General features: G+C 44.3%; 1 protein-coding gene across 2 annotated transcripts in view; it reads left to right on the top strand.

Annotated features, from left to right (window-relative positions):
- The window catches only part of KDSR (3-ketodihydrosphingosine reductase), a 33,380-nt gene that overhangs the window by 3,186 nt on the left and 17,443 nt on the right, over nt 1-12,751 (top strand). For both annotated transcript variants that reach the window (XR_014778184.1, XM_084776547.1), the window contains exons 2-6: nt 1,996-2,085; nt 4,113-4,169; nt 6,214-6,279; nt 6,494-6,589; nt 11,871-12,062. Coding sequence is in view for 1 of the 2 variants with exons in the window: in XM_084776547.1 (XP_084632673.1) it covers nt 1,996-2,085; nt 4,113-4,169; nt 6,214-6,279; nt 6,494-6,589; nt 11,871-12,062 (501 nt within the window). In the remaining variant the exon portion in view is untranslated. The remainder of the gene's footprint in view (nt 1-1,995; nt 2,086-4,112; nt 4,170-6,213; nt 6,280-6,493; nt 6,590-11,870; nt 12,063-12,751) is intronic.

Raw genomic sequence — 12,751 nt, 5'->3', positions numbered from 1 at the left:
TCTTGCTGTGTGCTGGAGCATCTTCTGGGTATATTCCAAGGAGTGGAATAGCTGGGTGGGATATGACTTTCACACGTACTCTGGTGTCTCACATTTGACCATGTCCCCTGGAGGGGGAGACCTGGTGGCACTCAGAGGAAGAACAGCAGGTTACCGAGAAGAGACTTGATACCCTATGAACATATACAAGGGGAGGTAATCCCCCTCAGGAACAATCATAGAGGAGGGGAATAAGGGGAAAATGGGAGGGAGGGAAGAATGGGAGGATACAAGGGATGGGATAACCATTGAGATGTAACAAGAATAAATTAATAGAAGAAAATGTAATTATAATAATCTAAGACACAGAAAAAATAGAAAAAACAAACAAACAAACAAACAAAAAAAAACAAAAAGGAAGGGAAGTTAAATGGTTATCTTCGGTACCCACCACTGAGCTCTATTCAGCAACTGGCAGACAACGTGTGTTTAACATTTTCTCAGCCATTGTGAAAAACTCTTGACAGTTCTCATAATATCCAGAATAACATACGCCACAATTAGCCTAACTGTGTTCTTACATGTCACTGGAGAATCAGCTGGCTTGGCTAGATCACTTTTTGTGTGCCCTGACCCAAAAGCCAGGTCTTATTCCTCATACGGAGAAAGTGGATCGACACGTTTGCCAGAACTCCTGGCTAATATTTGCATCACACGTTGGAGCATAAAAGTTTCCTTGGTAACCTCATTTTCACTTCTATCGATTCACTGAACGATAAACAGGGGAGCTATTTATAAGCTTGGACATCACGTTTTTCTTATGGAAATGGCATTAGAGGGGACTCTGTAAGTTAAGGCAAGTTCGTTGCTGCTTGTGCGAGGGGCTGGTGTTGTCCGTGCTGAGTGAGATGGGCTGGCTTGCCTTTGTCCAGCCAGGGAGCCAGGAGGACATCTGTGAGCCCTGAAGGTACACAGTGACAAACCAGGGAGGCAGAATGGTCTGTTCAGGACACGCCTCTGGGTTCCTGGTGATCTGAGCATTATAGTGTGGTGGGGGACATTCTTTTGCGTGGTGTTAGCATTGTAAAATGGTCAGAGCAATCCAAAAATCTGACTATGGAAATGGTTAGGTTTTAACAGGTGATTTTTGTTTTGCTTTTGAGACAGGGTCTTGCCATATAGCCATGCTGGCCTGGAATTCACTATATAGAACAGAATGGCTTGAATTCAGACAGGATCTGCCTGTCTCTGCCACCAGAGTACTAGGATTAAAAGCGTGGCTCTAATGGAGCTTTTAAAATGCAGTACTGCTAAGCATTTCAGCTTTTAATATTGACAGCAGTGTGTGTGTGTGTGTGTGTGTGTGTGTGTGTGTGTGTTGTGTGTGTGTGTGTGTTTGCACATATGAGCGCTTGCTTGGCAAGAGAGCTCTACCATGTCCTGCCTCCTTAGCCCTATAACATGTTTTCTTAGACCTAGCCTTATGGAGATGTGCAGGAAGGAAATGAGATTCATTTTTATTTATAAGCAGCAGCACTAATATATTATTTCTTTGCTAGAATTGTAGGACACGTTCCCTTTGGTGACCTCAAACAATTTTAGATGTGCAGTTTATAGCTCTGCACTGAAAACAGTCAAAGCAGGAGGTCCCGCTTTGTACATATTCCACGTGATAAGTCTGCCGTAAAGAGGTTGTAGTTCTTAGAGACTTTTGTTTCTGTGACTGAGCCTTCTGTGGTCCTGGCCAGCACCATGAAACTGTCCACAACAGTGGCTCCAACACTGACCTCCTGATCACCCACAGACACTCTGCTGAGTGCTGGGCTTGGTAAGTGCCACCACCCATAATTACGTTTACAGTCCTTTTTAGTACTGGAGATAAACCCGGGGCCTCATGAATACTAGGCAAGTACCTGTAACTGAGCTGTCCCTTAACTACCATCACAAATATTTTAAGTAGACTTTGTACACAGGAGACATTACAAGTGCTAAGATGGTCTTGCTGGTATTTTGTAGGTCACAGGAGGATCCAGTGGCATCGGGAAGTGCATTGCTATTGAGTGCTACAAACAAGGAGCATTTATAACTCTGGTTGCCCGAAATGAGGTGAGTTCTAGAGTCCTCCTGACTAACAGAGGTGATCTTGGTGCTCACACCTGTGGTGTATCGAGGCCAAGGACTTATCTGCTGAACTTGCATCACCTCAGCAGTTCCTTATTTACTGCCGTAAATCTGCCAGGCACTTATCATCCTAGACAGTGCATAGTGCACAACTTGAGGAATGGATGTAGGTATCATTAGGCAGTGCCTTATGTAACACATACTAGCTTGAAGGCAAATGAAGGTGCTGGCGGCAGCAGCTTCAGAGCCAATCGGTACAGAGCGGTGTGTAGGTATTTTTCTGTGTAAGTTGCTTATGTCATGATAGGCATCTTTGGTGGAGTACACATGCCCCAGAGGAGCTGCAAAGTACTTTTCTTGTGTCTAACCAATCCAGGGATCTGTTTTTCCTTATTCATGGGTCTGTAGTCTTGTCAAAGTCGCTTTCAGAGCATAAACCCGTGACTGAAGTCTTTTTGTTCCTCTTTGGGCGCTGGGGTGGTGACCTTGGCTGTGTGGTGAGAAGCCAGGGGCTTGCTCATCAGGTAGCAGATGCTCTGTGGAAAGAAGAGGGGTTCGGTGTGTGCTCCATGGGTCCAGTGCTCACGCCGGGTGTGTGAATCAACTCCACATAGAACTCAGCATGCATGTGTGCGCCTACAGCCCTAGCCCTAGGGAGGTGGAGGCAGAAAGGGCAGAAGTTCGAGGTCATCCTTTGCTCTGTAGCTAATTAGAGGCTATCCTGGCTTGCAAGACACCCTGTCTCAGGGAGAGGGAAGAGAAAGAGAAGAGAGCTGTGCTTGGGGTTAGCTGCCTAGGTAGATTGGTTAGTTGAAAAGAGCCCAGTGGGGGAAGCAGGCTAGAAAGAGTCTCTGGAGAAAACATAAAAATAATGACCCAGAATCAAGGCTCAAGTTTCTGTAATTTCTTCTAAAAACAAGGAAGGACCGGACTAGGTTTACGGATTTAGTAGAGTGCCACTTTATGAGGTTTTTAAGCAAGGCTAGAATTTGACATGAGACCAGTGAGCGAGCAGGTGGGAGGCTGGCGGGGGGGGGGGGGGGGGGAGGCTCACCCGGGGCCATGTCTGAGTACATAGAGAGCCTTCTGGCGTGAAGACATTCTTTAGTTTCTCAATGGAACTTTTTATGGCAGTCTTGGCAAAGTCAGGGAGTGTGTATCTGTTCACTCCCCCTGCATTCAGTAGGAATGTACTAATTTGTCGTGGGCATTCATTTTTGTAAACTTCACTCAGCCTTTGAAGATACCTGCCTCGCCATCCCTACCTCCATCCCTTTATGACACAAAAGTTTCTTGCATCACAGGCTAGCCTGGACCGCTGTAGCACAGGATGACCCTGCTGGACTCCTGATTGTCCCACCGCTATGTCCTGTGTGCCTCCAGGCTTGGTGTAAGCCTTACGGGGGATTGACACCCATCGCTTCATGCATGCTTGGACCTTCCCCTTTGTTCTTCTACAGTTCTCAAATTTTATTTAAATTTATGACAAATTAGGGTCTGTAGACTCTTGTTTTCTTGAAAGTAAGCAAAACAAAACAGAGGACTTGGAAGAACTGTGCAATTATCTGGATAGCTTTGAAGTTCTGAGGAGTATTTTTGAAAGTAGCCAGATGTGGATTTATCTAGTCCTTCTAAAAAGTGATTGATTTTTTTTTTTTACTCTAGTTTTTATAGGAAAGGAGAAAACTACTGATGTTATCTTACAAAAGCCCTCTTGCTGTGAACTCACACACAGTTAGCTTTCCAGAACATTATGTGGTCATGTGTTTATTCTGGGTCCCTGTGTGCTATTAAAAGGGGTCTGAGGTTCAATTCTTTCTTTCATCTTTCTGCAGTGAGTTTAAAAACGTGCTGTGACTTCCCCGTCACCTCACACATCTTGCCTCTTCCCCAAGCCCTTGCTATCTACCGTAGGTTCTGTTTTACAGAACGCAGTGTCTGTCCAAACAGTTGTTCTTCCTGTCCTTTTCAGCAAGTGCAGACAAACATAATTTTTCCTGCATTGCTTTTAGGACAAGCTGCTGCAGGCGAAGAAAGAAATTGAAAAGCACTCTATCAATGATAAACAGGTAAGGCGCAGCTTTAAAGGGATGCATTTTCTATCCTGATTGACACAGGTTGTGAAAGAGAGAAAAGGGTGTTGCCTCCACTGCAAATAGATCACTGAAGGCATTTATGACTTTTGCAATTAAAATACATTTTAGGCTGCTTTTAAAAAAATGAAATTATTTGAAATGACTAGATTCATGTCAATAGAGAACTCAAAAGTTATGGACGATTGTACATACCTAGAAATGGCAAGCAATGGTGTATGAGAACGGATTTCACTTCAGTTCCTTTAAAACAAACAGCTTACACACTACTTGGGTGGAAAGGACATTTGAAAAGGCATTTAGTTGTGTAATTTGGGGTGCTGAAATGATACATACAGTGTAATGTGTATTTTAATGTACAACTCAATGACAGGTTAACCACTACAGATCCAGCATCTAGTTTAAAGACATGGAATTTAATGGCGTTTTTTTAACCCTCTTTTTCCAGCATTTGGGCCTAGTACCAGCCTCTTGTTCCTAGAGGCCACCTTAAACCTGACTCTGATGTTCTTCCCTATTTTCTTTTTTAAAAAATGTTGCCATTTATGGTAGTGTGTATTTCCCTAAATAGTATCTTGTGTGAGTATACACACACATGTGTGTGTGTGTGTGTGTGCGCGTGTGTTGTATTTAAATTTTAAAGTTCTGTATCTTTTTGAACTTTGGCATTATTCTTAAGCTCTTAAGCTGCCCTAGATATACAGTGTGCAGCTGCTCTGATTAAGACACACATTTCCTGAGTTTTCACACAGTTGTCCAACCATAACCACAATATTTTTACACAGTGTCCTGCAACTTTTATTTCTTCCGACTATAGTATTTTAAAAATTCATCTGTGCTGCTGAATAAAATAGTTCATGTGGGTCTTATTTATTCCTTTTCTTTTTTTACTTCCTTTTCTTTTTTCCTTTTCTTTCTCCTCCTCTTCTTCTTCTTCTTCTTCTTCTTCTTCTTCTTCTTCTTCTTCTTCTTCTTCTTCTTCTTCTTCTTCTTTTTGAGATGGTTCTTTCTGTAACTGTCCTGTCCAGGTAGGCTCAAATCCCAGGGCTCAAATGATTCTCCCATATCAGCCTCCTACCAATATGACAATAGGCATGCATCATTATACCCACTTTCACTTAATTTTATTATTGATATATAATATATGTAGTTATATGTATAAACTACTATTACTTACCTGTTCTGTAAGTGGTAGCTATTTAATTGACTTCCACATTTTTATGTGTGTTTGCTGCTTGTTGCTGTCATGGTGGCTTTTCCATGTGGTCTCTGTGTACATGCTAAAAGTGACTGTATTGTTCTGAGGCCTTTGACAAGGCAAAGCAAAGTTGCTCATCTCTTAAAGGACGGGGAAATGGGGGGCTGGGGCTTTCCTTAATATCCCTTCAGTGGCACACCTTAGTGGCCTAAGTTCTTTTTATTAGGATCCACCTTTTAAAGGTTACACCGTCTACCAGTAACGCCACTGCACCAAGCCTTTAGCTCACAGCACTGGGGATGCGGATTTCGGTAGCGGACTTTCCGAATGCCTGCCTGTTTGCTCTGGCACCCGTCGCTGTGCCCCTGCCACAGCCCCGTACAGGCATATTACTTTGTAGGTGTGTTCTTCCATCTGCTGGTAGTGACTTCAGACAAGTGTTTCGGTGTGCACTTGCAATCTGTGTGGTCTCAGTGTTTGGAAGGCTGAAACGGGTATAGCTGTGAGCCCAGAGCTATCCTGGACGATGTGCTGACTTCATGGCCAGCTCAGACAGACTATGTAACAAGACCTTGTCGTAAAAACAAAACAAAACTGGTTTTAACAGTTGCATCGCCAATGTTATTCTTTTTACTGTGTGTGTGTGTGTGTGTGTGTGTGTGTGTGTGTGTAGGTTAGAACAATTCAAAGACATCAGTTCTGTCCTTCTATCCTGTAGGTTCCAGGGATAGAGCTCAGATCTCCAGGCTTGCAGCGAGCATCCTTACCTGGTGAGCTGTTGCAGGCCCTGACTTCCTCCCCTTCTTGTCTTCTTTTTCACAGGTGGTGCTCTGCATCTCAGTTGATGTATCTCAGGACTATAACCAGGTAGAGAACGTCATAAAACAGGTAAGCGGTCAAGAGGTCGGGTGATTTCTGTTCACTGCCTGACTTTGATTGCTTCTTGCCATTTTGCTGTGTGCCTTGGAGGTGGCAACTCTTCTCTATAGGTTCAGTGGTTCAGTGAGCATTATTTGTTGACCGTGTTGGTCTGCGTGGTGAATCTTCCACTGCCTCATGTAGTGTTTGCAACAGTGTGTAATGTTCTGGAATATTCTTCCAGGCACAAGAGAAGCTGGGTCCCGTGGACATGCTGGTCAACTGTGCAGGGATGTCTCTGGCAGGAAAGTTTGAAGAACTTGAAGTTAGTACTTTTGAGGTGAGTGACAGTGTTTGCTCATCTTGAGTCAAGGTGATTTTTTTTTTCTATTTTAAAACAGGCCCTCCAAGAACCTCAACTACTAATTCAGAGCTGAGAAGTGGACATGAGACTTGAAATCTAAGTGAAAAACCACTTTGTGGTCGGCAATACGTTAGTCTGGTTTTTAGTGTCCTTGTAAGCTTTCATCAGGGTAATAGGTTTTGAAAGCTGGACTCTGTGACGTTGAATTCCTCTCTTTTCATATAGAAAATGAGCCTGCTGGACCAGTGTCTGAGCTGTATTCTCATAGGCTGTAGGGAGTGCCATACAATCAGAGGTACACTCAAGGACTGCAGGAAAATCAGAGGGTGGCAAAGGCAGAGTGGTGGCACCTGAGTGTCTTAGGGGCCTTTTTCAGCTTGGCATACAAGAAGGTTGTCTGTCCTTATGTACGTTCGTCTGGAAGGAATGGAGGCCAGATCTGAAAGATGATGCCAACAATAATGTGAATAATCAGTTTGGAAAATAATGGTTGTAATCTAAATACGAAGTAATAAAACAAAAGATTTGGGCGTAGACAGAAGAAGAGGAATGGGGTGTGCATATGCATCTTTGTGTGTGTTTATCTGATTTATGGGTATATGTGTGTGTGCGTGGGTAAGATGATGCTCTAAGAATATTCACACTCTATTGAGCACAGGGGGTATTGACTGCTGAGAGCCCAGGAAGTAAGGTGTGTGTGGAGCAGGAGGAATGAAGGTGTTGACATTTGCGTCTGAGACAGCCATGCCAGTATCATCACCTATGTGTTTTAATGAAGCTTTGAATAAAATTGCAGCTAAGTGTGAGTGTCTGACGGTGTCACTGAAGAGAGGACACAACACATTGATGGAGGGATTCGGTTGGGTACCTTGTGGCTTCTTTGGGAGACCCACTTCATTCTGGCCTTTGCGCTGATGTCTGTTGATTTGCCTGCAACCCTTCCCTGTAATACATCCTCCTCACGATGTCCACTGTATGCTGAGGACTTGGGGCCTTCTAGTGAATGACCGAATCTGGATGGTCCCGAGGATCCCCATAGCCATCTCTCCGTTCCTCTGTTTAATGGCTTTCTTCTCGGTTTCTTGAAACTGTACCTTATCTTTATCTGTGTTGTGAATGTTGACTCTGTTCTGCTATAATCTCTTTCATGCATGTATTTGCGTCTTCTGAGAGGCTGCGGTTGGGTTTCGTGTTGGAGGCTTTACTGGTTGCTGACCCTCGGCTGTGTTGTCGCATTGTGCTTAATGGAGGGTTCTGTGTCCATGGTGGAGCCATTTGACTTTGGCCCTGTGTAGAAGTGATGGTTTGGGTCATGTCTTAGTGGGAGTTTGGGGGTCAGTATCCTTGGTCTTTTCTCTTTTCTTTTTTTAAATATGTTTTATTAATATATTCATATTACATCTCAATTGTTATCCCATTCCTTGTATCCTTCCATTCTTCCCTCCCTCCCATTTTCCCCTTACTCCCATCCCCTATGACTGTTCCTGAGGGGGTCCTCCTCCCCCTGAATATGCTCATAGAGTATCAAGTCTCTTCTCGGTAACCTGCTGTCCTTCCTCTGAGTGCCACCAGGCCTCCCCATCCAGGGGACGTGGTCAAATATGGGGCACCAGATCTTTTTTCTTAGGAAATGTACACATGCTCCAGTGTTAGAGTGGAGTCTTCATTCAGTGTCTAGACAGATGTTCTAAGTAAATTGAGGCCTAACTCACTTTACTTATGTTAGTCCTTTTGAGAAATGTTGTCTACTGCCAGGCAGGAGACCACTTAGGAGCTAAGTGATTTTTTGTTGTTGTCTTATGGCAGTTTTTAAAAAGTGAGCTGAAATCCTTATAAAAATAAAATGAGGTTTGTTTGTTTGAGACACCATGTCACTGCAGACCACGCTAAGTCCCAAACATTTTTATCTCCCCAGAAGCATACCCTATGCTTTAGCCAGTACTTTCCAGGGTTGCAAACTCTTATTCTAGTCCTGGCATCCACTGATCTGTGCTCGTCTTGCTCAGTGATCGAGTCATGTGATGCATATACCCTCTTGTGTCTTCCTTCTCTGACATAGTGTAGCGCTTTCAGGTGCTTCATGCTATACTTCGTGCTGGGTTGGTGACAGTCCCATGGTGTGGGAATACTGCTGTGTGTCTGTCTGTTTACCGCTAGGGAATATTTGGACCGTTGTTGCCCCCGCCCAGCCCCGTCTCAGAACTCTTGGCGTCATTTGAGCCCCTGGGGGTTGTGCTGTGCAGTCCTGCCTTTCACTTCCTCTGCTGCCATTCAGCCTTCAGTTTCTGTGTCTTCTCAAGTGTGTCAGGACTTACTTGTCATTTGTTCTCAGGCTTTCACAGCGTTTCTGCTTTTCCTTTCACTTTTCTTTTCTTAAGAGGGGGCGTGGCTCTCAGCTGGGCACAGTGGTTCATGCCTATAATCCCAGTTCTTGGGAAACTAAGGCAGGAGAATCATCATGAGCTTGGGCTATGAAGTGAGCTCAGGCTAGCCCAAGCTACAGTATGAGCCCCTATCTCCACCAGAAGCAGACAGATAAATGTACTCTTTACTTATGTTTTAGGAGTTCTTTGAAAAAGAACTGAGGTGAACATGGGGTTTTATTCTTTCTCAGATACTTTTTGGAGCCTTTTGCTATTAAAACAATATCATGAGGGGCTGGGGAGACGGCCCAGTGCCTGAGAGCTCCCTGAGTGTGCCGAGGGCCCGGGGTTAGTTCCCACACTGTAAGAGCTCACCTCTGTAATTCCAGTGCCAAGGGACCCAGTGCCCACTAGGCACACATATGCAGGTGCACAAGACACTCTTATACATAAAATAAAATTTAAAGTTTTAAAGATTAAAACAATGCAGTGATATTAAAACATATTCTGGAAAAAAAAAGCAGGAATCCTGGCACCCAAATCCAAACAATCAACATTTTCTTCTTTCTTTTGCTTTTACAAACTAAAATAGTGAAAATTATTGTCTACACATATCCTGCCTTCTTTAAAAACTCAGAATATAAATCTTTTCCCCACACCCCTGTGTTTTTAGTCCTCATTTCTTAGTTTCTTAATATTCTGTCACATCGTCCTCACGGTTTATGTTTCTGTCTCCAATGGGTGTTTAGTTCGCAGGGTGACAGGACAGGATGTGCAGTGTATAAAGGTGTTACTGTGCGTCCTCAGGTCCTCAAGTTGCACATAGGTTTTAAGAGTTCCTGGGATGAGGTGCAGTGCGTGCCTTGCGAGCTCTTTTCTGTCTTGGTGAACAAGTCAGTGTATACTGGCTTACTGTGCACCAGGACCTGTGCTGGTCTTAGCTTGTGCTTCTGCTCTTAATCCCTGCTGCATCCTGAGGTAATTCCAAGATTAACCCCATTTTCAGCGGAGAAAATGGGCAGGGTCTTTTCTCATGAGGTCAGTAGTAAGTGGTGACACAAAGGCACAGCTATACTATTAACTGGTACCATTTTCTCTTTATAATCTTGGTTTAGCTTGGAACTAACAGGGCTGGAAATATTTAGAGGCGCACTCCTAAAACTTTCTTTTAAGAAATATTACCTACAGGGACCTAGAAAGATAGCCTAGGGTTAAGAGCACTTGCCACTCTGGCAGCGGACCTAGGTTTGGTTACCAGCAACTTACAGCTGCCTTTAATTCCAGATCAGAAGATCCAGTGCCCCATGCTGGCCTCTGTGGGCTCTGCGCACATATATATTGAGGCAAATACCCACCCACACACACCCACACCCACACACACCCACACACATATTATTATAAAGGATTACCTACAGTATGCGGTGCACTTTTCTAAGGAGAGAACTAATTTTGACCATCTGTGTATTTGCAGGATAGGGGTAGAAGTTCATGTTGGGCGTCTTCCTCTATATCGCCTCGCCTTATTTTCTTTTTTTAAAAAAATATTTTATTAATTTATTCATATTACACCTGAATTGTTATCCCGTCCCTTGTATCCTCCCATTCCTCCCTCCCTCCCGCTTTCCCCCTCCCCCCCTCCCCTATGACTGTGACTGAGGGGGACCTCCTCCCCCTGTATATGCTCATAGGGTATCGAGTCTCTTCTTGGTGACCTGCTATCCTTCCTCTGAGTGCCACCGGGCCTCCCCATCAAGGGGACGTGGTCAGATATGGGGCACCAGAGTTCTTGACCTCACCTTATTTTCGACACAGTCCCTCACTGAACCTGGAGTTCACCGTTTTTGTCTGGGACTCTGCAGCAAGCCTCTGGGATCTGCCTGTCTCTGCCCTCTCCTCCCAGTCCTCTGGCTAGAGATGTGGGCCATCGTGCCTGGCAGATCTTTTGTGTGGGTGCTGGGTATCCAAATCCAAGGTCCACATGCTTGCACAGAAAGCTCTTTCCTGACTGAACCCTGTGCCCAGCCGTACCATGTCTATTTTCATCAAAGATGGAACTGCTGTCACTATGAAAATTGAAGACTAGATCAAAGCAGTCTCCAAAGGGTAGGTCCTACTAAGTGTCCTGTTATCTGCAGCATTATTCTTGTATGCATTCCTAATTCAGCGGGTCTTGTGCACCCCACCTCCCTGTCTCTTGGACTTTGTTTTGGTTGCTTACTATTCTGTGGTTGTGAAGAGACACCATGGCCAAGGCAACTCTTAAAACAGAAAGCACTTAAATGTGGCTTGCTTACAGATTGTGGGGGTTTAGTTCATTGTCATCATGGTGGGAAGCAGACTGGCCTAAAGCTAGAGCGGCAGGCTGAGAGCTTTGCATCCTGTCCCACAGGCGGGAGAGAAGGTGGGAGAGGGAGAGAGGGAGAGGGAGGGGGTTGGGGAAGGCTGGGCCTGGGGTGGACTTTTGAAACCTCAAAGCACATCCCCAGGGACACACCTCCTTCAGTACAGCCACGCCTAAAACTGTTAATCAAGTAAGAACCCAGCCTACAAATGTATGAGCCCGTGAGCCTGTGGAGGCCCCTTGGATTCAAACTACCATGAGTCTCTATTAAGTATGTTAATCCTGGCCTAGAGTGGTGGCACATGCCTTTAATCCCAGCACTAGGGAGGTAGAGGCAGGAAAATTCACTGTGAGTTCGAGGCCAGCCTGGTCTACAAAGTGAGTCTAGGACAGCCAAGGCTACACAGAGAAACCGTGTCTCAAAAACAACAACAAAAACAAAAACAAAAACAAAAAAAACAAGTTAATCTTGCAAAGAGCCAAAACCACCCTTGAGCAGGGCTTAGGCTTTTGACTCTTTTCCCGCCTCATGTGGCCTTTTTGTTCCTTGCAGAAATTAATGAGCATAAACTACCTGGGCAGCGTGTACCCCAGCAGGGCCGTGATAACCACCATGAAGGAGCGACGGGTGGGCAGAATCGTGTTTGTGTCCTCCCAGGCAGGACAGTTGGGGCTGTTTGGTTTCACAGCCTACTCTCCATCCAAGTTTGCCATTAGAGGACTCGCAGAAGCTCTGCAGATGGAGGTAAACGGTGTATTTATGTTTGTATTCCTTCCTCTCAGATCAGCAGTGTGAGTGCTTCTTTGCCTATACTATTTGCGTGCAGTTAAAGACATACAAATCTTATGTCAGTGTAAAAAAACTGACTCAGTTGTAAGTTCTACATTTAATACTTCTTATTAAAAATCAGGCCGGGTGATGGTGGCGCACGCCTTTAATCCCAGCACTTGGGAATCAGAGGCAGGCGGATCGTTGTGAGTTTGAGGCCAGCCTGGTCAACAAAGTGAGTCCAGGACAGCCAAGGCTACACAGAGAAACCCTGTCTCCAAAAAAACAAAAACAAAGAAACAAACAAAAGACAAATAAATAAAAAAATAAAAATTATACTCAGGACAGAGGCAAGATGATTCTGAGGGCGGAGGAGCTGTGTACTGTGTAACATACTTGAGATCCCTTCCTGCTATTGGCCCACTTCTGCTTCAGACAGCAGGGATTTCCATAAAAACTCACATTTTTTTTTTTGAAATCTAGATAATATGGTCAATTTTTTTTTTGAGTAAAACCAACATATTTGCTTAAATGGGTAAATTTCTTGGTTTAATTAACTTTATAAATCTTCCTATTTACTTCTTTATTCCCTAAAACTAAACTAAGACTCTGAAAATGTGGGCAGTGTGTTCAGTTGAATTCTTTGTTGGTATTTGGATTGGATT

Source organism: Acomys minous, assembly GCF_964271855.1.
Source record: "Acomys minous genome assembly, chromosome: 1".
NCBI lineage: Eukaryota > Metazoa > Chordata > Mammalia > Rodentia > Muridae > Acomys > Acomys minous.
This window is presented reverse-complemented; position numbering and strand designations above follow the sequence as displayed.